The sequence below is a fragment of the Orbicella franksi genome, chromosome 1, assembly GCF_964199315.1.
Source record: "Orbicella franksi chromosome 1, jaOrbFran1.1, whole genome shotgun sequence".
Taxonomy (NCBI): domain Eukaryota; kingdom Metazoa; phylum Cnidaria; class Anthozoa; order Scleractinia; family Merulinidae; genus Orbicella; species Orbicella franksi.
In genome coordinates, this window is record NC_138145.1 from 39,791,444 (window position 1) to 39,804,487 (window position 13,044).

The 13,044-nt window shown below is 40.4% G+C and overlaps 3 protein-coding genes and 1 long non-coding RNA gene across 4 annotated transcripts in view; 2 read left to right on the forward strand and 2 right to left on the reverse strand.

Annotated features, from left to right (window-relative positions):
- The window catches only part of LOC145482149 (uncharacterized), a 181,214-nt gene that overhangs the window by 130,330 nt on the left and 37,840 nt on the right, over positions 1–13,044 (reverse strand). The window lies entirely within an intron of this gene.
- The window catches only part of LOC145500278 (uncharacterized), a 154,164-nt gene that overhangs the window by 129,719 nt on the left and 11,401 nt on the right, over positions 1–13,044 (reverse strand). The gene's annotated exons all lie outside the window — the stretch shown is intronic.
- On the forward strand, positions 5,470–6,633 carry LOC145482317 (uncharacterized). The gene is made up of 2 exons (XR_014048758.1): positions 5,470–5,523; positions 6,491–6,633. It is a non-coding gene; the product is annotated as an uncharacterized LOC145482317 (long non-coding RNA).
- LOC145482231 (uncharacterized) lies at positions 8,232–12,013 on the forward strand. Its single transcript, XM_081460859.1, has 3 exons — positions 8,232–8,290; positions 8,519–8,630; positions 8,750–12,013. The coding sequence occupies exons 1-3, from the start codon at positions 8,258–8,260 to the stop codon at positions 8,986–8,988; spliced, it is 384 nt and encodes a 127-aa protein (XP_081316985.1). The 5' UTR covers positions 8,232–8,257; the 3' UTR covers positions 8,989–12,013.

A 13,044-nucleotide genomic window follows, 5' to 3' on the forward strand; every position in this document is an offset into this window, starting at 1 on the left:
TGTACACTGTCCCTCTTTGCTAGTGAGACATGAATACTGTAAATACTCGCATTAGCTACTTTATTTAAACTCCTATTTGGTTACTTATTATCTATAAGTTATTCCTTATCACCTACTTTACCAACTTACTACTTGACTAATTTTACTGGTTTGGTCGCTAAATCGAAAGCGTCTGCTTCTTTGGCCACTAAACACTTCTCTTTTTTTGGTTTGTGTTTGTGTTTCTTTTTTTACTGCAGCAAATTTTTGTAATTGAAAACAGTGTGAGTAACTGAACTTGCACTTGAAGCCATTTAAACACTACAAACTGAAGTCAAAGCTCCGTGCAACGTAAAAAAAAATTGATAATTCTTGGCGCTGTGTAACTCTGCATTACCATATTCCGTAAGACCCGAGAGATTTTCATTTGTTTCTAACACTACATAATTAACAAATGTTGGCCGAGGTTGAGCAAAATATCGTGATTTGTCAGTGGCGAGCAGATCAATTATCTGAGGGAATATCGCTCGGATTTTCAGTCATGTGAAGCATTTGGAGCAATTGTGCGACAGGGAAAACATGATGGATCATGATTTGCGATAACCAAGTTCAGTAATAGCCTCTTCATCAAAACGAGGCTTGGTGTACAACCATTCATATGAAAATGAGCTTACTTTGCATGTGAATGAAATCTCGTTTTCAGAAGAAAGGATGGGCACCAAGACTCGTTTTAAGAAAGAGACTAAAGGTAATTCGGAGATGGCCTACATTATTTTATCTTTCGATCGCCAAGTAGGTTTTCACATTTAAGTCAATCTCTGGGAGCTCACAGAAGCGATCTGCCAGTTTTTCACCCGAGAGCCTGGTTAAAATTACGCATGAGTGGAATATTATTTACAGCAAAACACATTTAGACGGTATTACGCATGAGCAGACCATTATTTGTGGACAGTTATTTGCAGGTCACGTTGTGAGTTCTCGGCCAATGAAAAGGAAGAAAAAATGCATGGAATAATGATAAATGTAGTTTGCATGATTTGATTGATGAAATTCTTCCTTATTTCTATCGCAACAAAACCACGACATCGTAGAACCAAACAGTTAATCTTCGCTTTGTGATTCAATGAATTGTGTAGAAAAATAAAAGTAAGAAGTGTTGCAACATGTAATGGCTTTTCAAAGAATTGCCTAAACTCAGTGATTGTTAATGAAGTAACTTGGGGAATCCCAACTGATAGGAAGCACACCAGTTGACTATTTACAAGCGCGGCGAAGGAGTTGAATATGGGACTAGAAAAAAATACACCAGTCAATGTCTCTCCTTCTCAGAGATTACTGATGTATTTACCTGGAAGCCCGCTTCGGAAGCCTGGGCATGGATAATTGGAAGGCCCGCGGTGCATCACGCGCCCTCCTTTCTAACATACCCTCCAGAGCCGCTGAAGAAGTGAACTAATTAATTGTCATCTGGTTTCGAGTCCTAAAACATCAAGTTATAATTAAACCTTATCAAGGTCTTAGTTTCGCTTTGGTGAAAGTCTCTTTCATTGCCCTGAGCTTTCCTGATTTGGCTGTCGGTAAAAGCCAAAATTAAAGAACAACGCTAAAAAGAGAAAATGCCCCGTAAATCTAGAGAAAAAAAACTTCAATTATTATTAATATTAAATGCACGTCTGTTAATCAGTTCAAAGGACCTCTGTACAATGCCCGTTCTTGCTAGTGTAAACACTCGCATTAGCTACTTTATTTACACCTGTATTTAGTTACGTATTATTTATTAAGTTATTCCTTATCACCTACTCAACTAACTTACTACTTAACCGATTTCACTGTTTTGGTTGCCAACTCGAAAGCGTCCGCTTCCTTGGCCACTACAGACTTCTTTTGTTTGTTTGTTTGTTTGTTTGTTTTGCTGTTTGTTTGTTATTTAATACGACAAATTATTGTAATTAAAACAATTGTGAAAACCTGAACTTGCACTTGAAGCTACTTAAACACTAAAAAATGAAGTCAAAGCTCTGTGCTCTGGTCGTGCGGTGCATCTTAGTCAATGATACTTCGAGAAAAATAATTGGTCTCCCTAACTATCATCAACTGTCATTTACATGATCAACCGGCGCAAAGAAGTTTGCGTTAACTATAATCGATGATAGTTTATTTTAAGCTACCTCTAGCTTCTAAATTGTTTGGTAGTTTTTAAATAGCAGAGAACCGTTTACATGAGAAATCTTGGGTGATCTTGGGTAGAGAACAAGATGCTTTGAAAGCAGGGAGCTTGTACACACCACCCCTACCAGGGATACATTGGGACTTAAAGAGCATGAGCAAACTCGAGATTTGAGGAGCCTGAGTTTTTGACATAACCGATAAAGGGTAGGAGGGGGAGGGATAATCCTCCTGAGGAGAAACTATATCTTGAGTACTTGCTACTGACTACTGACTACTCACTGCGTTACGGAACAATGGGCGAAGTAGTCCCAACCGTTCTTTACCGCGACCGCATTATTGTTATTTTAAGTTCACTCCGAGTATTGTTATGAAAATATTGTAAATCGCTCGCTTCCGAGCCCTTAAGATGTAATTTGGTTTAGTAATGGGGAACTTGTGGATCTCAGTTTTGTTCACCAGTTTATTCATTGTTAGGATTTAGAATGCATGTAATCGCTTTCAAGAAACACTGTAACCAACAGAAAAATATGGAAAAGCCAACAGTAGCCTCTTTTCAGTTAACAACTAGAAACCTTAAGTTATTGTTCTACTTTGTACGTTGCCGATTCTTTGTACACCTGAACATGTGCAACGCCGTTTCACTAACTTTCATTTAGAAAACAAATAGTTCATTATCGGGTCATTTGAGTTTCTTTTCATTATTAAAATCTACCTTCCGTTTCCTCGGGAGCTAGCCAGCTGAACTACATTTCAGTAACAAAGTTTTATTAGTTTCCTCGGAAGTTAGCCAGCTGAACTATTTTTCAGTAATGAAGTTTTATTACTTTCTATTCACCGGATAATTTTCCCTTCCTATCCGTAACACCAATTTAGAATTTCAAATTAAGTATCTCACTCTTAATTTCCTAAGTTTGTTCTATCTTAATTCCAACCTGTCAATTTTAATCTTAAGCTCTCTATTTTTAATTTTGAAAACTTCGTGTTGTTAATTAGATTTCGCTATCTTAATTAAGACTGAGTTTACCAGAGGACCAGGCAGGGGTGATACATGCCATCTCTCCAATTTGGATGAAACTTTGCCAGATTGAAGGGACCACCAAACAACTCTAAAAGACAAAGTGGGCCGACTCTGCGATTTTTCCCTTGGGAGTTAGACCACCCCCCTGGTTTTTTGCCCCAAATCCCAAAAATTGCATTAAAATAAGCATCAAATTTAGACTCCACTCCTGGTTATAGAATAAAATGAGTTTTATTGCCATTTCACACAAATAAGGATTGGACCTATCTTAGTTCACAACACGAGTTTTAAGGATTTGAAGTGACAGTTGCTAATCAAGAGTTGCCATTGCATACCTATGTCACGCAAGATTTAGCAATGAGGCAAATTAGCTAGAATTCTGACTCAAATATCGCTTAAGTCCAACTTTCTTTTTGAAAACTAATTTTACCAAGGTTAAGAGCTACTCTTGGCCTGATGAAATCACGCATAACATTTTTGGCATCTGTTAGTTTTTGGTCACAAAGGTTGTTCAATCAACGTGACAAAAGACCAGTTTTAACAAAGAGAGAAGGGAGAAATCTAAGGAAATTAGATATTATAGAATCAATTAATTAACGTTGTTCCTACGTTAATGACATTAACAGTGTCTTTGAATATTATTTATGGCCATTTAAGGTAACTGAACGCAAAATTCCTCGCAATAATCTTTAAAATAACAGTGTATCACGAGCGTAACACCTGAATTCTATTCGTATGATCGAAATATGGGAATGAACTGCCGTGATATTTAGATTCTAAAGCATTGAGGTGTTAGATGCGAGGTTTTAGTGGGCATATCTTGTTGTTTAGATTGCTCTTAAAACCCTGTTCAAGCATCGCAGCTCAAGAACTTGACCTTGCAGTTTGTTATACACTTACTTCACACTCGGCATACGAACGCATCAATCCTAAGTCATATTCTTCGCTGAAATTATTGTTTGCGCTCACGGGCTAACTCTTGAGCTCACACATGGATATCTATTCCATTCTGAGTTGAAAAAAACCTTGAATTATTGATTTTCCCGCATCAGGCATGCAAATTAATCTTCCCGATCTTCAGATAACCCGATTTTGGTCTCGCTTAGGGTGTTCTGGGCAAAATGTCATTATTTTCAGCCGTCAAGGTCTCGCTAAGGGTTGCACGCGAAGAAATGATACTAGTTAAATGGTAAAGATGAAGACTTATGACAATACTTTTATAGACTACTTATAGGCAAAAGTATTCGATGATAAGGTCTTCGCCATCATTAAAAGTCACTGTACTTTTTATTTGTCTGTTTTATAAACTGATCTCTTTTAGGGGTCTGCATAAGCTTCGGCCACGCCCAGATTGGTCTCTTTTAGGGGTTAAATTCAAAATTTCCGACGAGCATCCTCGTCCACTCCATATGAGAGTCACCCCCCCCCCCCCCCGGGCAGATAACATCGTCAATATAATTTGGAATGCGTGGGAACAAGAGCCGAAGACCTTGGTCAGCGGTAAATAAATTTACCAAATTGATAATCGGTAGTTGATTAGCTAGTTAATATATTAACCTGAAAAGGGACATTGCGTTGTAGAAATGTCCAGAAAACTGTGTTGCGCGCAGTTCAGTGAATGTGCATTCACTTTATCGCAAGTTATGTTATATAACTCGGATTAATTGCGTATGCGTGACACTTGAACTAGTCACGTGATATAGCTTAGAACATTTACGGGCGGGATTTCCCTATTTATACATCTCTATTTATAGATTTTCACACATCGGAAAGTTAAGCATGGCTTCGCTTTTTTGCTCGTTTGTAACTTTTTCGAAAAAAAATGTCCAATATATCTCCACGCTATCTGGGGGTCACAGAATATTTTCCCTTGACCTCTTGTAAAAAAGACATCCGGTCCCATCTGAGGACAGTCAAAGTTTCACAGACTAATATTCTCACAGAGAAGGATTTGATTCTCGCTCGCACGGGTCAGTTTAATGAAGATGGTACTAACATGACAATATGTCCGAGACACCGAGTTGAACATGGCATATTTTGGCGACCGATGAGAAAAGTAAGTAAGTAAGTAAGTAACCTTTATTTAAACACGATAAGTAATTAAGCTTGCAGCTTGTGGGGTCGTGTGTGAATAAACAATAAAGAATAATTACAAAATAAGAATTAAAAACAAATTTACAATGTAAGATGTAATCTAGTTTACATAAAAATTTGCAGCTAATAATAATTACCTAATTATTAAAAATGTGCGTATCCTCTTCATGGTAATCGCAAGGGCAAGCCAGACAGGGGAGCGACGTTGGAGATGAGGAAAGAAATCATGTCAAAGTGGAACACACTCGTTCCAGTCGGAGCAGGTAAGGGAGGAATATATACTTGCCTACCGCATTTTAAAATTTCACGATGCCCTTGGTTCAAACATTATGTCGGGGGCGTAACCTGAGTGAGGGGTGGGTGGGGATAGGAAGTAATCAACAGAGTTTTATTGGGGAGGTTACCATTTTAAGATCTGAATGATGATTTATGAAAAAAGGAACGGTCTGAACTTCCGACGTAGCCTCCTACGCAGACGTTCTCTCGGCTCGTCACGTAATCTTCCGTCCCCTACAACGGGGAGAAGGAAGATTGCGAGACGAGCTCAAAGAATGTCTGCATAGGAGGCTACGCCCGAAGTACAAACCGTTCCTTTTTATGAATCATCATTCAGATCTTAAAATAGTACCCATTTCAAGCTGAATCCCCCTAAACTAGTCCATTGTAGCGAGTGTTACCCAGGTGTCGTTCGCTTGGCATCAAAGTTTCTGTAGTCTGGAATCAGTAAATCCAGGCTCAAGATCAGGAATCACATCGATGGGATCATGGATCAAAGCCGAAATCTAGAATAAAACGGAAATTTTTTTTAAACCAGGATCAAGAGTAGTTTCCAACTTACAGATCTTGTTACGAGGCCGCTAAATTATGCAAATGAACAGATGTACCAAGTTGGTCGCCCTGACTGATATTTGTTTGGCCCAAAAGGGGCTATTATTCAAGGGATGCAATTCTCATTATCCCTATATCAGAGGGTTAGCTACAACCAGGAAGAGGGCAACGAACAAGACGATCTCTGACAAGAACCATGGGAACTCAAAGCGCAACGCAAATACATAAAAATGTATCGTCGTCATAAGTGGGTGCAGTAGTTTTGATCGCACAAGGACTCATTTTCTTTTGGGGGGGGTGGGCGTTATTTGAGCGAAAGGATATTCAAGAAAATGCGTTAATCACTGTACATTTTTCAAACTTCGCGTATGTTGTATTTACTTAATGTTTGACTGTTTACAGGAATTTGCAAACTTTGTAGAAATGACCACCTTGCCGCTGTACGAGTCGTGAACCCAGGTGAAGATTCGTTCACGTTGCAATCTGAAGAGCCAGCTGTAATGCAATCTGAAGAGTTCACTAGAGCCCCAGAACCCAAACACTAGTTCCTCCCTTAACAACTGCACGCATCGAGTGATTCTGGAAGTCAGCTGGAGGTATGTTTCGCATTGCTGCCTTGTCGATAGGATCTTTAAAACAATCCAAAAGGCAGCGGACTCCAGCTGTGAATAAGGTGCACATAACCAACGCAACACTCACTGCAGAGTTTAAAGTACTTCATCTGTTTCCCCAAGGATACACTACCGGAAGCTTGCCAGATACAATGTCATCGAACATTGCACTGAGTTATTGATTATTTACCTACGAGTTATTAATTAGATATTCGTAAGCACACTCACTAAGGTACTAGAAATAAGAACACTGACATTCCGTTCTTGGTGTACAGCTGCAGCCTAATTAGTCTGGTTACCCAATTTGGTGAGTTTGAGGACGCAAGCTGGGGCCTGGACACTAAACGCCGGAATCGTTAGGAAAAAGCTAAACCATATAACCTCTACTAGCCGTGAAGATACACACAATCTCGTAAATTCTAGAATTGAGCCTTGTCCTGTCAAGGGTAGTCGAATGCAACACAAACAGATATGCTGCAACGGAAGTTTAGTGTTCCTGACTTTTTAAACGTAAGGTGGTCAGTTATAAAATAAGGAAAGATCCGTAGTTATTTTTAGATTCATAGTCTAAAGAAATGTTTCCCAGAAAACCAATCAGGCTCCCGCTGAGGTTCCTAACATTAAAGAAGAATCAGTGCTAATTAGCTTTTCCATGGAGAATCATTTTCCCCTTTGTTGGAGAAGTACTTGAGACAGTCTTTATTTAGTAGTCTGACTAACACTCTATTGCTATTTTCTAATTTCAGCGAGAAACCAAATCCTGTAAGGGGTTGCCCTTGCGTAAAGGTGAAGCCCTGCTAAGTGATGATGGCTCAGATGTATTTTCCTCTGGCTCACAAGAATCCTCAACGGCCATAGAAACATCAATGGAATGGCAGGCAACGCCACAGATACAAATGAAACTTCATTCTCTCAACAATTTTCTAAGACAAGCTGATGGTAGAGTGAGCCCAGTACGATCTCAGCTCAACACAAACGCGGAAGGTGTCTCATCATCCACTACACGCTAATACGAGCGAAAAGGAATGCACGTTGTTGAGGCGAGTCTAGATGCTATAGCCCCAGGGCAGTCTAAATGGCTTCTGCAGCAAGTGCTAGAGGCGTACAGCCAGTCCACCGACTCGGACGTGAACCTCCCTGAGAAAACATTACGTTCCAGGCTTGTCACCCCATACAATAAAGCTACAAATTGGTATACCAGACAGCAAATTCTTTCTGTCTTTGTGGCCGATTACTCTAAGACAGAGTTACTGAGCTTTATTCCAGGTCTGACCTTGTGGAGGATAGATGAGGCCAGAAAACATGCTTTCCGTACTAGCCCAGGCCACATTATTGAACCCCTGTTTTGCAGCGATGCAGGCGTGATCCAGTTAAAGTGGATCACTTTCTTGATTTTATTTCAAGCCCCTCCTTTCTCCAGGACGCAGCCTACGGGACGAAGACCCTAAGATTGTCAGATGGTGAGACAATAGAAATTCCAAATGGGGTGAGGACAGTTGTGGGATCCTGTCTTACTCATTTGTACCAGTCATACTGCTCTGAGTCTGGATTCGAACCCATGGGAAGATCAACCTTGTTGAGCATCCTCAAGGTAACGAGGACGAATATTAATATATCTAGTTTCACTCCCGGAACATGTTTACGCCTTTGATTCTATCTCTAAGAAAAGGATTCGATATAAATAATTCATTTTTAAGAAATGGTTACGTGGACAGGTTTTGGGGCTCGCTAAGATCTTATTAGCCTACTAACTGGACGAATTGTGTGAACAAACTATCTGGCTTTTTATCGATAACTATTTCTCAACTGCTTTGCCCAGATATGCGCTGCTTCCCAGAAGAAATCGTTAGCTGGATTAGACAGCACACAAACCGATGGAGTAACAGCGTTCAGTACTCTGGATGAGGCAACTAATAAACTTTGTACATTGGGTATGTATGTCTCACTGTTAAAAAAAATGCTTCTTAGAGCCCATAATACATGTTTGAAAAAAAAAGGAAATGTAAATCAAGACTATAGCACACTCATGTATGTCTGTCCCATTTTTCAGGTTTGTGTGAGCTAACAGCCAGAGACATCAGTGTCCGTCTAAAGTCGTCAAAAACCTATCTTAAGACAGACTATAAAATTCACGTGTCTAGAGCTGATCCCTGCGCTGATCACTGCAATGTGTATGCGCTGAGCACCGATGACCCCGATTACCAAGGGCACTGCGACCATGAGCACAACATAGTCTCTGACAGATGTGATAATTACAGGGATGCTGTTGTGGATCTACAAATGTCGTGATCGTCTCCTACTGTTATCTATAGGTAAGGACTTGTCGGTTGGTTGTCATTTTCGTTCCTGTTTTTATTAGCATTGTACGCTTTGGTAAGATTCGTTTTTTGTGTTGTTTTGTTGTCAAGCGGTAGTGATCTGAAAGAAGAAATCATACACGATGTAGACTCAGCTCTCCCTAAACTTGACGAATGGAAAGCTCACATCCTTAGAGCGGCTCACCAGGTTCTGCGAAGAGAGATAATCGATAATCTGTCACCACGACAGGTTCTCCTGATAATGGATTGGGCCATTCAGCTTTCGAGAAACCCAGCGTGACTGGTTTGGCAAAAAGGGCAAATCATGGCATGTGACAGTTGCAGTGACAAGAAGCGATTGTTATGACATTGAGGTAATTACTTCAAAATTGAGTTTTGCTATAATTTAGAAAATGCATGTAGCAAAAAGACGCGTTAGAAACGATGCCCTAATCCCGTTTTATGGGCGTGGCCCAAACACATTTCAACCCCTAATGGGTACCAATTCTCTGAGAACGTATCAGCTGACACTGACATTTCTAAAGCAATAAAAATGCCCACATAAACTTAAAATTTCAAATAGTTGAGTAACAAATAGGTGCTGAATTTTTCCACTTTTACCTAAAAAGGTGCCGTGATAACTCTAACCCTGTCACTTTAGCGGTACCGATCGACGGCACATGAAAATGAAAGATGAGCACCCCCGTCAATCTAACAGAGTAGTCCCTTAGGCAGGGCAACATCCTAACTGTCAGAGCCGGATTAACAAAAGGGTCTGGGATGTATGTCAAACTGTACTGTACACATATTACTGTTGTTTCTAGTTATTTTAGAGCTAACTGTGTTATTTTCCTTGTGTTCCAGGCCCGAACTTACATCCATTTGTTTTAGGATTGCGTTAAAAACTGGTTCGCAGTCGCTTCAATCATAGAACGCACACTGACGACACTGAAAGCAGCAAACCCAAACATTCAAGAGGCATTTTTGCGCAGCGATAATGCAGGATGTTACCATTGTGCTTATCTAATCCTCTCTCTTCCTACCCTTGGAGAGCGCCCAGGCATTACGATACTCAGATATGATTTCAGCGATCCGCAGGCTGGAAAGGACGTCTGTGACCGACGAATTGCCACACTGAAGAGCCATTTGCGGCGTTACATAAATGAAGGTCATGACATTAAAAGTGCTAGTGATATGAAGGCGGTGATCGATCCCTATGGCGGGGTTAAAGGGTGCCAGGCAGCAGTTGTTAAGGTTCAAGAGTCAATCCAGACCATGAAGAAGCACACAATGTCTGGGATTCAGTCTTTGAATAATTTTAGTTTTGAGTCTGGAGGTCTGCGAGTGTGGAGGGCTTATGATGTGGGCCCAGGTAAGCGTTTCAGCAGCCCTTCAGTGTACTGCGAGAGGAGGCTGGTGCTTTTAGATCCACGACTTTGAGAGGTGAGCACCGACAGCCTCAGCCTAACACCGCACAATCTGTTGAAGAAAAGCTGCCAAATGTCGAGGCTACGAGAGTTTATTTCGCTTTCCCCGAGGAGGGATGCACAAATACATATCAGTCTTTTGTAAATCTGCTGAAACACATGGACGTTGGAAAACGCCTTGTGAGATTAGAGAGAGAAACTACATATGACAGCATCAAGAGAAAATGAGCCGAGACGTGCAAGGAGGTGTCTGGAAGCTACATACACAAAGAAACAGGGTCGAGCTCCCAAACGGCCTGTGCTGATCCCGCATGTGAAGTTGCTAAAGGATGGGCTCTGAAAACATCACGAAAAGCAACTCGCTTTTCCGAGAAGGTGAAGACATATCCAAAAAGAACATTCCTGGAAGGCGAGGAGACAGGGAGAAAGCAAAGTGCTGTGGATGTGTGCAGCAAAATTAAAACTCTGCGTGATGGTAATGGCAGGAAAATGTTCAATAAAGAAGAGTGGCTTGTTGCTGACCAAATAGCTAGGTACTTCAGCAGATTGTCTGTGATGTACAGAAGTGGCCGACTAGCCATAGAGGAGGACTTTGTTGCAGAGGCAGAAGAGATCTCAACTAGGCTTGAAATTTGAAGGCAGCTGGAATTATGATACAACGAATAAGTTAATTACATATGTAATATTGCCTCTACTACTTCTTACTGTCCTTCCAGGAGAATCAGGATTAGGCAGTCTTGTAAAAAAAAAGCAAATTATTTATTTCGCAGCAATGTAGCGTCAGTTATGCATGTACGTGGGAGCTTGCTAAACAGTCACGAATAGCCCAGAGCGAGTCTAGTTTCTAGGTCGAGTGCCCAGAAAAATTCAAAATGTTTGAGCAGAGCGGAGGCGTTGCTAACGTGTATGCGGCCATGTGCGCTTGTGCGGGCGCCAGGTCGAAGGGAACCTCAGCTAAATCCTCTTTTGGCTCAGCTGATTTCAAAGTTCTTCAAGCATCTTATTACTCGCAGACATGATTATTTAAAATGGTTTTGCTATAAGGTACAATCTTTGTTGTTGCTAATTCAGAATAGAAACGTTCAGAAGAAAAACGTATTTTCATAATTGCTCAAAAGTAATGAAGTTTCACGGTAGCCAAAGTATGCACGCACGTGCAAGACGAGAAATTTGCATCATCCGCACGCAAATGATGATTTTGTTCATTGGAGAGCTCCATCGACTTCGACAGATGTTCCAACCAGAGGAGGTATCTGAGTAGGAAAATAGGACAAATGGTAGACGTTGAGTTAATCAGAGTGCTCTCTTTACGTATTGTGGTACATGAAAAATTGTCTTTGCTTACTCCAGTTGATAAAACCGCTGACCAACTTTCTGGGCTCATGTAATCGTGGTGGACTCTATCTACGGCGTTACACAAGATTAATTTGCATGCCTGATAATTCAAGGTTTTTTTGAACTCAGAATGGAATAGAGTTCGTCTGCCGAGAGTGTGACGTAAGTGTTGACATTGACAAACTGCAAGGTCAAGCTCTTGGCCTGCGTTGATTGAACAGGGTTTTAAGAGCAATCTAAACAACAAGATATGCTCTGTTAAACTCGCATCTAACACCTCAATGCTTTAGAATCTAAATATCATGGCAGTTCATTCCCATATTTCGATCATACGAATAGAATTCAGGTGTTATGCTCGTGATACACTGTTATTTTAAAGATTATTGCGAGGACTTTTGCGTTCAGTTACCTTCAATAGCCAAAAGTAATATTCAAAGACACTGTTGATGTCATTAATGTAGGAACAACGTTAATTAATTGATTCTATAATATCTAATTTCCTTAGATTTCTCCCTTCTCTCTTTGTTAAAACTGGTCTTTTGTCACGTTGATTGAACAACCTTTGTGACCAAAAACTAACAGATGCCAAAAATTTTATTAGTAATTTCATCAGGCCAAGAGTGGCTCTTAACCTTGGTAAAATTAGTTTAAAAAAAGAAAGTTGGACTTACGTGATATTTGAGTCAGAATTCTAGCTAATTTGCCTCATTGCTAAATCTTGCGTTACATAGGTATGCAATGACAACTCTCGACTGGCACCTGTCTCTTCAAATCCCTTGAAACTCGTGTTGTGAACTAAGATAGGTCCAATCCTTATTTGTGTGAAATGGCAATAAAATTCATTCTATTCTGTAACCAGGAGTGGAGTCTAAATTTGATGCTTATTTTAATGCAATTTTTGGGATTTGAGGCAAAAAACCAGTGGAAAGGGGGGGGGGGGGGGTCTAACTCCCAAGGGAAAAATCGCAGAGCCGGCCCACTTTGTCTTTTAGAGTTGTTTGGTGGTCCCTTCAATCTGGCAAAGTTTCATCCAAATTGAAGAGATGGCATGTATCACCCCTGCCTGGTCCTCTGGCAAACTCAGTCTTAAGTACTTTCCGCTCGTATTGTACGCTAGAGGTTGCATTATCATATTGTAAACACTTGACGTGTTAAGGATGATATATAAGCAAGTACGTTTGTAAAGCTCTTTCGATTAGATCAATTACATGGATTACGATTAAACTATTGTCGGACCAAGTTATGTCTCTTCCTCGACGTCCGTAGTGAAGACTATTGAAGTAGAT

Coding starts and splice junctions, on each gene's coding strand:
- LOC145482231 (XM_081460859.1), top strand. CDS start 8,258: ATGGGAAGATCAACCTTGTTGAGCATCCTCAAG. Junction 8,291..8,518: donor CCTTGTTGAGCATCCTCAAG/GTAACGAGGACG, acceptor TGCTTTGCCCAG/ATATGCGCTGCTTCCCAGAA. Junction 8,631..8,749: donor TAATAAACTTTGTACATTGG/GTATGTATGTCT, acceptor CCCATTTTTCAG/GTTTGTGTGAGCTAACAGCC.